The 15,957-nt window shown below is 47.5% G+C and overlaps 1 protein-coding gene across 1 annotated transcript in view; it reads right to left on the bottom strand.

The window, feature by feature from the left end:
• The window catches only part of KANSL1 (KAT8 regulatory NSL complex subunit 1), a gene marked incomplete at its 5' end in the record, with an annotated part of 50,840 nt that overhangs the window by 16,032 nt on the left and 18,851 nt on the right, over positions 1-15,957 (bottom strand). The window contains 4 exons of the mRNA XM_015418277.1: positions 1,062-1,183; positions 8,789-8,940; positions 9,262-9,423; positions 11,038-11,223. Of these exons, the coding sequence (XP_015273763.1) occupies positions 1,062-1,183; positions 8,789-8,940; positions 9,262-9,423; positions 11,038-11,223 (622 nt within the window). The remainder of the gene's footprint in view (positions 1-1,061; positions 1,184-8,788; positions 8,941-9,261; positions 9,424-11,037; positions 11,224-15,957) is intronic.

Here is a 15,957-nt window from a genome sequence, read left to right as displayed (position 1 = left end):
CTGTCCCAGGCTGCCTACACAGTTTTCAGTTGCCACAGTATTTCTTCCAGTTTCATCAGCCAGCCCATGATATCATTTCCTGTTTGCTGAAGGTGGGTGATATGGGCTCAGGACACCTGGCAGCCACCACACGGCCAGCTTCACGTGTTCCAGCTGTCCCCCCTCCCCGCTCCCCCAGGTACAACGCCTAGGCTTCCTCCTGCCAGACAGCTAGAACTATCCACTTTCTAACCTCAACAGCACCTGCTGACTCACGTTTCCTCCAAGGCATACAAGGTTCTCCCTTCCTCCTCCCTGATTTCACAATACTGTTAGGTACGTAAATCTGGGAGGGAGAGAGAGAGAGTGACTGACCTACGGTCGTCCAACAAGCTTCATGGCTGAGCAGAGACTGGAACATGGGTCTTCCGAGCCTTGGTCTGACACCCTAACCCCTGCAGCACACTGGCCCTCTACCCTAAACCAGCGACCATTTGGAAATTTCTCATCACCTGGGAACGTGGCTCCCAGGGCCGTAGCCAGGATTTTCGACCTTGGGGGGCGCTTAAATAAGCCGGGGGGCACTGTGTCAGGAGCAGCGAGAGAGTAAAAGTTTTTAAAAGTGACAAGAGAAAGGGAGCAGTCGTGCCCCATGGTGTGCCTCACCCGCAGCCAGCCAGAGGTACACTGCCAGTAGGCAAGGCAGGGCAATGGCTTGGCTCAGTGCCAAGAGAAAGAAAATAAACCGACTGGATGGGAAGTCGAGAGGTCAGGGCATTAAGTCAGGGGGCCCGGCCCCGAGATGGCCCACGGTAGCTACAGGCCTGGTGGCTCCTGCGTTTCTTATTCAGAGAGAAAAAGGTCACTTTGAATAATTAAGATCTATTAGAAGAAACCCAGCGTAAGGAACTAAACATGAACGATTTTGACATCCAGGAGGCCACAGCTTCTCTACCTTTCCTCATGGCTGGTGCTCTAGTCTGTGTTTTAACTTAGCAGAACAATCAACCTGGCCCTAAGCAACCAATTAGAAAGCTACCCGGATCTGAATTGAGGACATCAAACTGTTTTGCAGCGCATACCTTGGCGTAAGGATTTCCTTGTACTGCAGTTTTTCTACACGAGTGGTTGCCGCGACAGACATAGGGATGACAATGTTATTAATGTCGAAAGAGCTTTCCCCTCTCCGCCTCCTGGGCTGCTGCTGCAAACAAGAACGGAACAAAAGGTAAGGAAAAAGGGTACGATGGAAGCAACTCCAAGACCACCAGACAGTAGCAGTACGAGGGGAGGAGGTGCCCAGCTAGCTTTCTTCTCTGCCCAAAGGCTGCATGTTGACTCTACTGGTGCATTTTTGGTGAAGAACAAGTCTCTGAAGCCGTCCCCTTCAATCCTTTCTATTACAAATCCTAAGGAAGTTGCTAAGCAATCCTGTACTATGACGGCAGTTTATTAGTCACCATTTACATCCCAGGCTTTCTGCAGGGAACTCAGGGTGATAGCTTTAGATCTCCTGATGAGTGGCCATTCCACCACGGGAACTTAAGTCCAGGGACATAATTGTGGGTCCTGTTCACCCAGCCTGCTGCCCTGGAACAGGAGTTTTTTTAAAAGTTCAAGGATGAACTTTCAGGGAGTTGTGACTCAGGTGCCTGTAGAAAGCTTGGGGGGCCCTGACTCATGTCCTCTGCAATCCTAGAATAAGCAATCATGTAAACTGTAACAAGGGTGATCGCTAATCGGCAGAACGCACAGCTCTTATGAAATTCACCAGATTAGCTAGTGCAATACTCCAGAATTCTTGTGTAGACAGAATCTGGCAGTTAGTTGCAGAGAGGCAATTAGCACATTTGGAAAAGAAAAGAAAAGCAAAGGAAGGTGCAAATGCTTTTCATCTTCCCTGTAGTTGAGATAACTCCAGAGGGCAGCAAGTCAGCACCAATATCAAGAATAACTAGATGGTGAAAACCACCCCATTCTCCCAGTCTGGGAGTTTTCTTCCCACTCTGTCTACAGTGTGAACTCCAAGAGAGTTGCTGCATATTTGAAAGAATTCCTAGATGGCCAAAGAACTATTAGAAAAAAATTCTAGGCCTTCCCTCTAGTTTTCAAACTGGGTTCTTGTTAAGTCTCTTATCCAATGTACCTTTTGGGTTATTTCCCCCAAAGCGACCAGGCCCATGAAATTTTCATACAACATATCCTGCCTCCTCCAACCAACCCATCCTCCCAAATCTCTGCTTTTGTGACGGTTTCCCTACTCCTTCCATATATCCATAGTAACTAAGCATTTTTAAATATTCAGCTCCTCATGTGATCTCACCAGCTCACACATTAGATGAGCAGAATGAGCCCTGCACACTGAGAATGCTGTCTTCTCCTCAATCAGCCGACGCAATCTCCAAAAGCTCCTCAGTGGCTACTTATCCACCTGTCAAAAATGCAGGCCTGGGGTTTTTTTTTAATGGCAGAGAAACAGGGAGACGGTTTCCTCAGGTACAGCTTATATAGTAGCAAGACCCTTCCACTCGTCTTCCAGTTTCGGTGGCCACCTGGCAACACATCCATATTTATTTCCCCATCTTCTCTAAGGGCTTAGCAGGTCATCATCTATCTGGTCCTCCTTATGTCTGCAAATACCTCTGGAAGTTAGGCCTCAGCTACAACTTGCACAATTATTTATTTATTTAAAACATTTTCATGCCACATTTCCATCCAATCAGGGCCCACAAGGTGGTGAGCACAGAAACATTAAAACATTTACACCATTAAAATACAGTTGAAAAATATAAAAATCCAATTAAAACATGTAAACAAAAAACACTAGGAAGGAGAGCCAAAAATGTTATTGGAGGTATGCCAGACAAAACAAAGAAGTCTCCATCTGCTGGTGAAAGACATCAATAGTGGGAGAGAGAGAATTCTCCCTGGGGAGGGAGTTCCAAAGGGGCATCACAACGAAGAAGCCCCTTTCTCAGATCACCACCTGTTGAGCCTCAGATGGTGGGGAGAACCAAAGCAGGGCCTTTGAGGATGCCATGGTGAGAATATGGGAGGTGGTGGTCCTTAAGGTATGTTGGTCCCATTCTGTACAGGGCTCTAAAGATCAATATCTTGAATTGAGCCTGGAAGTAAACTGGAAGCCAGTGTAGGGGCAACAAGCCTCTAGCGATAGGGTCCCTACTACCCACTCCAGGCAGGACTCTGGCTGCAGCATTCTGCACTAGCTGTAGCTTCCACACAGTCTTCAAGGGCTGCCACATACAGAGTGCCCTGCAGTAATCTAATCTAGATGTTATACCAGATTCTACAAGGCACCCCGGCCACTGCTGCCACCTGTTCATCCAACAGGAGGCCTCTGCATCCACGAGCAACCTCAAGATACAACAGAGTGCAACCCCATCCAGAACAGGGCACAACCCATTTCCTGGGTCAGAACTTCCCCCACTAGTAGCACCTCTGCTTTTCTGAGATTAAGTTTCAGCTTCTTAGCCCTCACCCATTCCCAAACTGCCTCCAGGCACCTGTTCACAGTTTCCACAGCCTCCCTAGTATCTGCTGGTAGAAAAAGCTTCAACAGAGATGCTGAAAAGCACGGGGGACTAGATGGAACCTTGGGGAAGCCCACTGTCATCTATATATAAACTCTGTGGCTACCTGGGGACATTTACACCCGTGTCTTTTTAGGTCTTAAATATTTTACCCTTAGGACAGTGCATGCTAGAAATGTAAACCAAGGCAAATATCTATACACACAAACAAAATCTTCAAGGAAGCTACTCATGATTTACCATAGCATCGGTGTCCTCCTTGCCCCCCTTAATCTGTATAAAGTAGACAAAAGTGGGTAAAAGCTGAAAACAGGCATCAGCTGCTGTTACAAGTAATCTTTAATCACAAAGGAACAGACACAAGAGATTGGCTGGGAGAGGCCATGCACAGGCCATAAGGGATTTAATGGGCCTCATTACAGTCCAGTAATGCAGGACAGCAGGATTGTTACACACACACAAGTCCTGCCACTGATTGGCTAAACAGAGGTCATCTGACAAGCATCTGTGGTCCTCCTTACTTAGGCATCTGAGGAGGCACACACAACAAAAACCCCACCACAGGAATCTCAAACATTTGTCAAGGGAGGTAGGAAGCACTGCGGTTACGAAAGACTAGGGCAAGTTATAATTTGCCATTAATTTATTTAGATTTAGGTATAAACAACAAAAAGAAATCAGAAAGAGAGAGACCTCTCTCTGAGTCACCTGCCCATAACACAGGAAAATAACCAAACTATATGTGCCTGTTTTTAGGCACAGGAATTGCCATCAGGAAGGAAGTTGGCACCCATTCTTAGAACAGACTGTACTCTAAAACTGACAGTCTTTGAAAGGCATTCTGTGCAGTCACATCAACAGGCCTCGAGCCTTCACAAAGTGTCATTCGGAACCTTCCAGAGCTAAGCTGGGAAACAATTCTATGCTCCCCCACACACACACACCTGGAGGCCAGGAACTCCCATGTGCTTGCACACGTGGGTAGATCAGTCATTCCCTATAAGATGCAGCAGGAAAAAGCTCTCCTGTTCTGTGGAAGAAAGGTGGGGCACATGACCACTTGAAGAGCATCAGGTCCAGGTAAGACACCTGCTCTTCTTTGTGGTCTGTGTGCATTTTAAGTGTTAAGATTAGCAAGTTGACCTATCTGAAGGCCCACAGGGCACTGAAATTGCTCTGCAGAAAACCACATACTTCATTCACCCATCTTACAGAGGTTATGATTATTAAGAAAATAACCGAAAACAGAGAAGAGTCTTGGACTGTGTACTGCCAGTGGTTTCAATGAGGGCTTCATAAACTGAGACAGAACCAACTGTAGATTCCACAAAGGGGTTGGTCAAGAGATTGGAGAGTAAATCCTGACCAATGCTCCCTCTAAGCTGTGGAGTCCTGTGAGCAAAAATTCTACTTTGTGAGCTATTGGCATTAAAAGTAGTGAGTGAGCCATTTGGCTACTGTATAAATTAGTTTGCTCTGGAACCATCCTTCCTGAGCTAAGACAAAAATGTGTGAGCCAGAGGCTAAAAAACTATGAGCTAGCTCACACTAACTCAGCTTAGAGGGAACATTGATCCTGACTATTCCCATTAAGAAATGTCTCATCAAACAATCTTCAGACTGAGAAGGGAGGTATGAAACTGTCAGTAGCACTGGCCAAGTTTGGAGCCAAGGGGAAATCACGCTGAATTTTGGTAGGTCCCTGGCTAGCAGCAACTTGTACCCAAGTGAGGGTTGTTTGTTGGAAACTAAATTAAGTAAAAACTTGTCTGTCTTGATTACTTTGTAAAGGTTTAAAGCAAATAAATAGATTTTTTAAAAAATGAGGTGGGCAAGAAGAAGGAGAAGAGATTGGATTTATACCCCACCCTTCACTACCCAAAGGTGTCTCAGAGCGGCTTACAAACTCCTTTCCCTTCCCCTCTCCACAACAGACACCCTGTAGGTGGGGCTGAGAGAGCTCTTGACAGAAACTGCTCTTTTTCAAGAACAGCTGTGCCAGAACTATGGCTTGCCCAAGGTCATTCAGCAGCTATGAGTGAGGGAGTGGGGAATCAAACCCGGTTCTCCCAGATTAGAGCCCACGCACTTAACCACTACACCAAACTGTAGCTTAGTGAGCACCTTGAAACTTACTGGCTGTACAGCCGGGGACGGTGTCATCGCTGCTGTTATGACACCGGAGGGGGGGGGGTGTTTGGTGAGGCTCAAACCTGGCATAATTCCATACAGGAAATAAATAAGGTGACTAATTTTTTTAAAATCTCTTCGTCTCCAAAAAAGGGAAATAAAAGAGAAAGAGTTGTCTAAACTATACATGGCTTATGAGCATGTCAGCAAGTCCCTTGCTTACAGCGACCTCGAGTTATTTGTCAGTTACAAAAAAGGAGAGAAAAATGACCATCCCGATAGCAGTGGCTGATGAATAGAAACAGAAGCAAGGTGTATGTTTAAGGAGCAAACAGCTACTCTCAGAGAATGCAAGATGGAGCAGGTGTTCCAAAACAGAGGCTACAGAGCATTGCATAAGGTTAATGTCTCCAGAAGCAGTGTAATAATGAAAATGCTCCTATTCTGATTTGTGTGAATGTCTAGCAGACAGCTTTTCTGGTGTTTAACAGCACGTCCTGAAGACGGGCCAAACAATTTGGGGTTGAATCTTCCTGGTGATGACATTGTCTATTTCTGAACAGACTTTCCCTTTGCATGGTGAGGGTCTGCTGTTTATGACTCTGGTTGTGAAAACAGTAATCAAGAAGTAAGAAAGAAACTATTTCTGGGTGGAGAATCTTGCCCTGATTTCAGGATAACGGGACCCTAGTTTGATGAGATGAATAAAGGCTCTCTGGCCAAGGACAGCAAATTTGCAAGCCACAGCAGTTATGGTCAGAAAGGAATTTAAAAGACTGCAGTATGCATTGTCTCTGAATTTTGTGGCATGCTTGTGGAACCCAAGGCAACTGAACAGGTAAATGAGGGGACCCAGACCAACTGGTTGTGGTGGCAATGGCCTCGGACGTTTGGGGCCAAACAGGAAGTTGACACTAGGGCTGAAGGGGGCTGGTAAACATGAGCCAAATGCGAGTGCCTTGTGATGGGAGTGGCAACCCCATGAACATGTTCTCAGCTTTGATCCCTACTATCTGTGTAACAAGCTCACTGAGAGTCACTGCAGACAGTCACGGGTTTGGCATGGAGAAGATCCTGAAGGTCAGTCCTGAGTTCTATGGTGCCAAAGCATGTTATGTCCGATGCCACATCTTCAGTTAGCTGTCAAATACGAAGCCAATCTACTACACATACAGAGACTCAAGGCGGCTTGGAATTCCAAAGCTGCCTTGCAGCTCGTCAGGGATCGATACTGTAACCTCTAACCTCTGTTACCATAGGAGCTGAGAAAGCCGTGGTAGGAGCTTCCAGGAAGTGGCTGCACCAAAGCGCCTGGTGGCAGCTCCTGCCATCTATCTTTATCTTTCCGCCTCTTCTTCGTTGGTTCTGAAGATGCACGGTACATTTTCCTGGACTGAATTCACCTTGAGTGAAAGTGCACCATGAGCTCATCGATCTCAGGTGGTTCAAAGCACAGGTTCAAGTTAAGGGTGTCAAAGATCAAGAAACAGCAGCAGGAGCAGATAATGACACTGTCAGTTCTCAGAGCCACCAAGAGTAGCCGAGAAAGGGATGCTGTCTCCCAACAATGTCACGCGGTCCCAAAGAGCTGCCTTCAAACAAAGGGAGTGTAATTCCAACAGGCTGGCTTTATACATTTGAAAAGATGTGTGCAAGATCCCTCCTTTATACATTTGAAAAGATGTGTGCAAGATTCCACCTTGTGCTCCTCCCTCCGGCAGACAGGGCAGTAATCAGGCCTGTCGGTGCTCAACGGTTTTCTCTAGCTCCTTTGAAACCTGCAGTACCACAGGTTGCCTGCAGTACCACAGATGGAGAAAAGGAGGGGTAAGAGGTGAGACGGCACAGGAAAGAAGGGCCGATAATACCGCACCAGAGAAAAGTCACCACAATGCTTCCACTATAGTGGCTGAAGAGGCACTGAGCAGAAGGGGAAACTGCTCCACCCACTCAGGCGTGTGTGTAGGTGGTTCCACCCCTCAGGGGTGGGCACAGCCCCACAGCTTTCCCCCCAGCTTCTCTGGAAAATTCTGAAAACTCTGCTCGGGTTCAAGCCCCAGAAGCACAATGCACAGAGACCAGGAAGAAGAAATCCAAAAATTCTAAAAACAAGCATGTAAATAAAACATCAAGCAAAACATCTATGAAATTGTTAATACCCAATCTCGTTACTAGCTTACCCCAAAGATCTTTCTAGCTTTGCCTAAAGATTCTGTCTCTGGTAATGGAGCCTCCCGGGACAGGCAGGTCTAACTTGAAGAGTGGCCAGGGAAGAATGCCTCTCCGCACACCTTTGTTTCAGGGGTGCTAACTTAAAGTAGGGCTTGTGAGTGAGGCAGAGGCAGCAGGCAATCTTGAAGGAATGCAGGCCACACTGGGCAATTCCAGAAAACCGACAGCCACCTGAGCCCCTGAGTGTTCCAGAGTCAAAAGCCAAGCAAAGGCAAAATAAAGCCCCCGAACTTAATAATGGACGGGTGCCGTGGCACCATCAGAGCATACGTCAACATGACAAGCTAACAGAGAACATGGGTGGTGGGGCAGAGCTTTTTCCAAATCCTTGATGGAGGACTCATGAATGCAGATTAGATCCAACATCTGGCCAAAGAAAGGTCCACTCGTCACCAGATGCACCTGCAGTCTCTTTGGTCTCAACTGGCTCCCAACCTCAGCTCTCCTATTGGCTGAAATTCATACGTAATACATGGACCAACCCCAATCACAACATATTGTGTTGGAAAACAACCTAAGTCTGTTAAAGCTGAGGACGCAAACCCCAATCACAACATATTGTGTTGGAAACCAGGGAGTCCCTTCAGCCTAAGTCTGTTAAAGCTGAGGACGCGGAGTTCTGACTCCCATCTCCTTCTGCCGGACTCCCTTTCACCCTCTGTTGGAGACTGCTAACCCACCTTAAAGCGACTTTGCCACACCAGTACCTCACTTCAGAAACTTATACCAACCAAACCTGGCCCTGCAGCTAGCCTCAGACCCATAACTTAGATGAGTGGCTCTCAGCCACTCTCTTGAAAAGAACGGATTGGCAAAGAAGAAGAAACCTGGGTCGCTTCATACCCCCATGCAGGGCAACCGTTCTTGGCACGAGTGACCCTTCACCAAGTACTTACAGATGCACTGGAGGCACCTAGGGAGCTTGTGCTGGCCAGGGTGGAGTTTTCCGAGGAGGTGGACAGCTGCCGCACGATGGGACTGTGAGCCGATGAGGCCATCGCGCCCGACAGGTAGCTTGGGCCTCCGATATCCGCATGGTGCTTCAACACTGTGTGAGAAGGGGACAAAAGAGAAAGTGAACTGAGTGGCGTCTTGTTGTCACCACAACGCACCGAGCCAACCTGCAATCAAGTGACCTATGCAAAAAGAACCACAGACAGCACAAGAGAGAGGAGCCCTCCTTGGGCCGGACCTCCTTCGCTGGAGGAGGAAGCAGTGAAAGCACACCAGAAGAGAGACGGCAGCACCTGACACCATGCCCCTTTTAACTCCCCAGAAGCAGCAAGCACCCTTCTCCAAAAGCCGAAGGGGGGGGGGCAGTGCGAAACCCAAGCTCTCCCCAAACAGACCGGGCTGTGGGCCAGCCTACCTTCACTTCTCTCGGAGGAGCTGTCCCGTAATCGCTTCCTCTCATGAACTGAAGTCAGGATAAGCGAGCGCTCTGGCGCTCTCTCGGCCTTGGGAGCGGCCCTTAGATCGTCTAAGGACTGCCTGTGTGCCTTGTCTGGCTCGGCTTTGTGATGTGAGCAAGCTGAGGAGTGGAACAGAAAGAGAGCCATGAAAACACCCTGCTTTCACCTCTCTTTCCTGGCCTGTGAAGGACACACAGGGGGCTGGTGCTGCAGACATCGAGAAAGACACCCTGGCCTGTGAAGGACACACAGGGGGCTGTGCTGCAGACATCGAGAAAGATACACACACCCCGCCGCCCCAAGGCTCATGTGAGAGCACTGTTGTGTTAAACTCCACAACAAAGCAGAGGTGTCATTAGCAGTCACGGGCCCCCACGTGACAACCTCCACGGGCTTATTCTTTCCCCTGCTGCTGCCTCTCCCTGGTCTTACTCCACAAAGCAGCTGTGCTATTCAGAACTGCCTGTTTCACCCCCTTACAGCTGTAGTGGCGATGGAATTGGGGGAAAGGAAATGAGGCAGGACTATCTCTGCCACTGTCCCAAGTGTCCCCATAGTGGGGGAGAAGCAGGAGGGCGAGGGGAGACAGTGGGTAAAGGGAAGGTGAACAGCGACTGCCTTCCTGCCCAAACAAAAACTAACGTATTTGTAAGGCTAGCAACAGTGCAGAGCTCCACGGCTGCCCCCTACCTTACGGTGGCTTTTAAGGCCTACTTTCCATTCTCCACAGCTCGCATCTGTGTGACACGATGTTGTGGCAGAGCCTATTTTCAGCGCCAGTGTCCCGGAGCACACGAAAGGGTGTGTGTGTGCACCTCTAAACTAGTGCCGAGTGCCCTTTTCACACCAACCAGCTATAACCGACCCATATACACCTGGCTTGGGCAGGAGATCATCCAGGTCAGACAGCCGAGCCCCATTACCTCTCGATACACTTGATCTGCCCTAATCTTCTGGGGAGAGGAACTATAACTCGAGGGCAAGGCACACGCACTTTTAAAACTAAAGTAACAAGTTCAGTACTGTGTATCCCCAGTAAAATGGATCCCAAGTGGCCAAGTTAAGACAGAACTCTGCCCAAGAGGTAATGCAAGTTAAAACAAATAACTGAGCAGAGCCCCAAGCGATCTCAGTGACGTAACTCATTTTCTTCCCTTCCCTTCCTCCATGCAATGTCTTGAAAAATGGTTGTACGCGACAGTCTTTATTATGTTTCCCTTTCCAGTGCCCCTATTAAGTCAGGGCTCGGCAAATCCAGGTCACCATGGCGCCAAAAGCTGTGGAGTGCCAAGGCCGGTCAATGGCATCATACACATGTAAAGATACATGTGGTATGTTCAGCTGTGTTCTTCTCTAAAACATCTGACTATTAATGGCCACGATCTGACCTTCATTTTCAGATAAAGCTACACAGCTGCTCTCCAGAACTGCTTGCATGGGCTAGGTCACATTACTAGTGTTTTACTTCCAAAAATAGATGGGGGGGGGTCAAACCTGCCGAGGAGTTACCTCTGACCTGGAAGCCCTGCTCCACATTCAAAGATCAGAGGCACTCCCTTAATGGCTGTTTCACAGATTCCAGGGATGAGTTATGGCATTAATACAAGATCAAGCAGGGCCCTGCTCATATCAGCAATGCATAAAACCTACTCTGTTACTGGACACCTCCAGGAATGGTAGGGCACTTTGTGCCAAAGCAAGACAAAAAAATATTAAGTTACAAGGACACTTACTGGCTGCAGCTAAGAACGTATTAACGAGCTTGTGGCGGTCCTTGCGCACCGGGTCAGACAGATTGCTAGAAGGCATGGTGGGTCGATGCTTCAGGGTGAGCTTTTTGGGAGGTTTGATTTTCTCACAAGGCTTGTTCTGCAGTTGGGATTTCAGCATGCTCTGAAAATGCAAACTCATCGGTACATCTGGAAAAGAATACACACACAAAAGGCTGGAATTATTACATGCTCACTTGTAATTAATTTCAAATGTGAAACAGTGGGAGTACGCTCCCTGAAGGCGGCCCATATATGTGTTTGGCCTGTAGATCTTACAGGTGACCATCGAGGTGACTAGCACTGCATGGCTTCCAGCAACTGAAGAACGATCAGATAACTCTGTACTACTTTAAACCCCAGTTCATAACCACCCTATTGCCAGCCCTCTCCAAATCATTCCCATGATACACCGCAGACAGTTTGAAACGCTTCACAAGCAGAGAGCTCCACATGACTCAGATGAGTCAAACAGCATGATATAAGAAAATGCCAAGGTCACAGGTGAGAAACAGTAAATAACTCATTAGCTATGACAGTCAAGTATTGAAGGTGGTGCGTGCTTGATGCCAAACAAACTAGCGCACACCTGAGCTCTCCACTAACCAAGAGCATATGTCGCAACCAGAAGTAGGCAAAAGAAGTAGACTTGTGCATACATACTCTGCAAAACTTATTCTACTTCCAACATGCAGATAGCGCAGAGTGTGAGAAGTGGTACGGAAGGAGAGCTCCGTCTCTACACATGAAACATGAGAATCAAGCCCATGCGTGGAGGGAAGAAGCAGGATGGTGGGGGTGCAGCAGCCGGCTCTCTTTGCTGAAGGCCGGGGTCTTCCTCACTAGTCAACAGCAAGCACAAAGCTGGCTTGGATGCAATTATTTATACGGATCTTCAGACTGCAGGAGCTGCCGCTACACATTTCAAACAATGTGAAAAGGTGACTCTGAGAGACACCTGGTGAGTGAGAAGCCCCCCCCCCGGGGGGGGGCAGTCCTGAGTAGTGATGAAATATTTTAAATTATGACTATGGACATTTTTACTTGGCATGAAATTATCACAACTAGCATATTAAAAATATAGTGTATCCAAACAATTATTTCAAACAGAATACCCACCCACATGCAAAAACAAAACTGAAACTTTTTTATTTTCTTCTGACAATCGCACCTCCGAAAGGAAGAAATGCATCTTGTTCTTGCATTGGAGGGTTCAGTTTGTAACCTAGGACTTGCTTGTCCTCAGTGCACAGAAATTAGATCAATCTGATACCATATATATATTTTAGAAATGATTTGGAAAACATTTGAACACCTTGTCTTAAAATATTTTATTCATCATGTTAAAATAAAACGTTCCATAATCAATTTTTTTTTCTTTTTTCAATTTTCCCAATTTTTTGGGAAAAAACAAAAAGGCTTCAGGAAAAAAACGGGGGGAAATTTTTCCGTTTTTTTTCCCAGGCCTTCACATCTCTAGTCCTGAGCCTGGTGCTCAAAGAGTCAGCAGTCTCCTCAGCTTAGCAGCTCTCCACAAGAGCTGGTTTGTGTAAGATACACCAGCAATTGTCTTCTCCTCTCAGTCTCTCTTCGGAAGCTGACTACTGTCTAATAGCCTTAGGGTTGGAGCCAGCCAGGTTTTTTCACTCCATCTTGCCCAATTCCCCTCCTTATTATAGCTCCTGTCCCATATGGATTTTGTCCACACAGTCAGCTCAATCCTTCTGGGTGCTCAAAGGGGACTCCCACCACCCTTTTCCACCTGTGGAAAAGCTGGCTGGATCCACCTCATGTTCTCTTAAAGCACACTCCATCTAAGGCCTGGCCACACAGGCGCCTGGAGAGTGAGGGAAGCTTCTGTGGTGAAGAACACAATGCTCAGGAAGAGAAGTGCGACCCCCCCCCCAAAAAAAGTGTCTTGTCATACCAGAAATCACCAGGAGTGCATATCCATCCATCCATCATCTATCCATCTATCATCCATCCATCTATCCATCCATCCATCACTGTTCATACAGCAGAAAATAAAATAATAAAAAATAATGCCTTACTTGATATTCTGTGCAAATCTTTATACAGACTGCCTACAGCTTTAGGAAATCACCTTTTCCCCTCACAATTGTTTATGCCTTAACATTTAGCGTTCAGATACATGCTTCACTCCCTTTTAACGTAAGAAGAACCCTGCTGGATCAGGCAAACAGTCCATCTAGTCCAGCATCCTATCTCACACAGTGGCCAGCCAGTTCCTCTGGAGGGCCAACAACAGGACATAGAGGCCATGCCCTTCCCCTGATGTTGCCTCCTGGCTCTGGGATTCAGAGGATTAGGGCCTCTGAATGTGGAGGTTCCCCTCAGTCACTATGGCTAGTAGCCACTGATAGACCAAACCTCCCTGCATCTATCTAATCCCCTTTTCAAGCTGTTTATTTCTGTGGCCATCACCACACCCTCTGGAGGTGAATTCCACATTTTAATCACTCTCTGTGTAAAGTCGTATTTCCTTTTGTGCATCTTGAACATACTGCCCATCAGCTTCATGGGATGCTATCGACATCTAGCATTTTGGGAGAGGCAGAAAAAAAATATTTTTGTCACCTCTCTCCACCCCATGCAAACCTCTATCCTGTCCCCCCTTAGTCATCTCTTAACCTGAAAGGACCCCAGAGTCTTCAGCCATTCCTCAAGGGGAAGGTGCTCCAACCCCCTCATCATCTTGGTTGCCCTCCTCTGCACTTTCTCCAGCTCTGCAATGTCCTTGTGGAGATACAGTCACCAGAACTGTACACAGTATCCCAAATGAGGCCACACCATAGATCTATACAGGGGCATTACAATATCGGCTGTTTTAATCGCAATCCCTTTCCTAACGATCCCTAACACAGAGTTTGCCTAATAACAACAACAATGTAGAGCTACCTTGAGCAATCATCCTTTTGGACTGACTTTCCCCGAACCGGAAGCCCCCCCAGCTCTTGTTGGCTCCCCCCACCCCGGGATTAGTTTGAAAGGTGCCCTGCCATCTTTTTGATATTAATCACCAGCAGCCTGGTTCCCTTTTGGTTCAAGTGGAGCCTGTCTCTTTCGTACAGGTTCGGCTTGTCCCAGAAAGTCCTCCAGTGCCTAACAAATCTAAGCCCTTCCTCTTGGCACCACTTTCTCATCCATGCATCGAGACCCTTGACCTGTGCCTGTCTAGCTGGCGCTGCGCGTGGAACTGGCAGTGCTTCTGAGAACGCTACCTTTGAGTTCCTGGCCTTTAACTTTCTGTCTAGTAACCTATCATTTTCCTCCAGGAGCACACGACTACATGTGTGCTGTATGACTGCTGCCTTCTCCCCCATACTACCTATTCAACCTATTTATTCCCATCTGCTTGTCCATACCCCAATGATGAGCAGCAGCGGCTAGCTGACTACTGTGCCTATCATGGCAACAATAGATGGGTGACTTGGAAAGACGACTTCTTTTGAGGGAGCTCCGGTATGACCGAAGCCTGAGGGATCCTGGGCTAAAGAGCGTGAAGAGAACACATTGCCTCTTTCTCATCGACGAGGTTCATAAGAACATAAAAGAAGCCTATGTTGGATCAGGCCAATGGCCCATCCAGTCCGACACTCTGTCACACAGTGGCCAAAAATACCTGGTGCCATCAGGAGGTCCAGCAGTGGGGCCAGGACACTAGAAGCCGTCCCACTTTTGCCCCCCCCCAAGCACCAAGAATACAGAGCATCACTTGCCCCAGACCGAGAGTGGCTAATAGCCACCGATGGACCTCTGTTCCATATGCTCCTGTGGCAGTGAATTCCATGTGTTAATCACTCTTTGGGTGAAGAAGTACTTCCTTTCATCTGTTCTAACTCGATTGCTCAGCAATGTCATTGAGTGCCCACGAGTCCTTGTATTTTGAGAAAGGGAGAAAAGTACTTCTTTCTCTACCTGCTCTATCCCATGCATAATCTTATAAACCTTGATCATGTCACCCCTCGGCCGTCGTTTCTCCAAGCTAAAGAGCCCCAAGCGTTTTAACCTGTCTTCATAGGGAAAGTGTTCCAACCCTTTTATCATTCTAGTTGCCATTATCTGCACTTTTTCCAATGCTATTAAATATCCTTTTTGAGGTGTGGTGACCAGAACTGTAGACATTACTCCAAATGGGTAAAGAAGACTGAAGCAGGTCAGTCTGACCTAAAGGACAAGAGCAGGGACTTAGGGTAAAAAGGTCATTTAAACAGCAAGAGAGCAGCTGATGAGAGAGATGTGGGCTGCAGATATTAATAGAGAAAAACTTGGGTGCCTATCTGGGGCAGGGGGCGCGAGAAGAGAGAGACAAGAAGCCCTGTGAGTATATTCCAAGCCATTTTTAACCACAGCTATGTACAGAACAGGGGAAGCCAAAGACTAACAGTTAGATGTACAGGTATCACAGACGGCTGAACTGTGAGTGGGCAAAACTGTGAATGCACTGCTGATTAAGACAAGCAACTCTCTCTGATCTGCCAGGCCAGCTGAAGACGCATCTGTCTAATTTACTGCTCCTCAATCTCCCTGCTGCACTGTAAACCAATGTCTGATTGCGCCAAAACGGCATCATGACCTGTGTGCGGTGTGTGTGTGTGTGGGGGGGGGGTTTCTCTCTCCAGCTGAAAGCAGGTCTCTTGAGGACCCCCAGATGGCGCTCTTTTAGCAGTTTTCAAAACCCCAGTTAACATCTTTTTCAGGAAGGTTGTTATGATGTTATTACGTCATCTGGAAATTTCCAGTCAGAAACCAATTTGTCCAGACGGGGGCAGAACACCTTATGAACCGACTCTTGTAGTGGAGTGAGAACCAGCAGAAAGCAAGAGAGACAGAGAGAGAAAAGGCAGAGAGGGACAGAGGTGC

Source organism: Gekko japonicus, unplaced genomic scaffold (assembly GCF_001447785.1).
Source record: "Gekko japonicus isolate JY-2015 unplaced genomic scaffold, Gekko_japonicus_V1.1 scaffold4075, whole genome shotgun sequence".
Lineage (NCBI taxonomy): Eukaryota > Metazoa > Chordata > Lepidosauria > Squamata > Gekkonidae > Gekko > Gekko japonicus.
The sequence above is the reverse complement of the archived record's forward strand: the minus strand, read 5'-3'. Positions and strand labels throughout refer to the sequence as shown.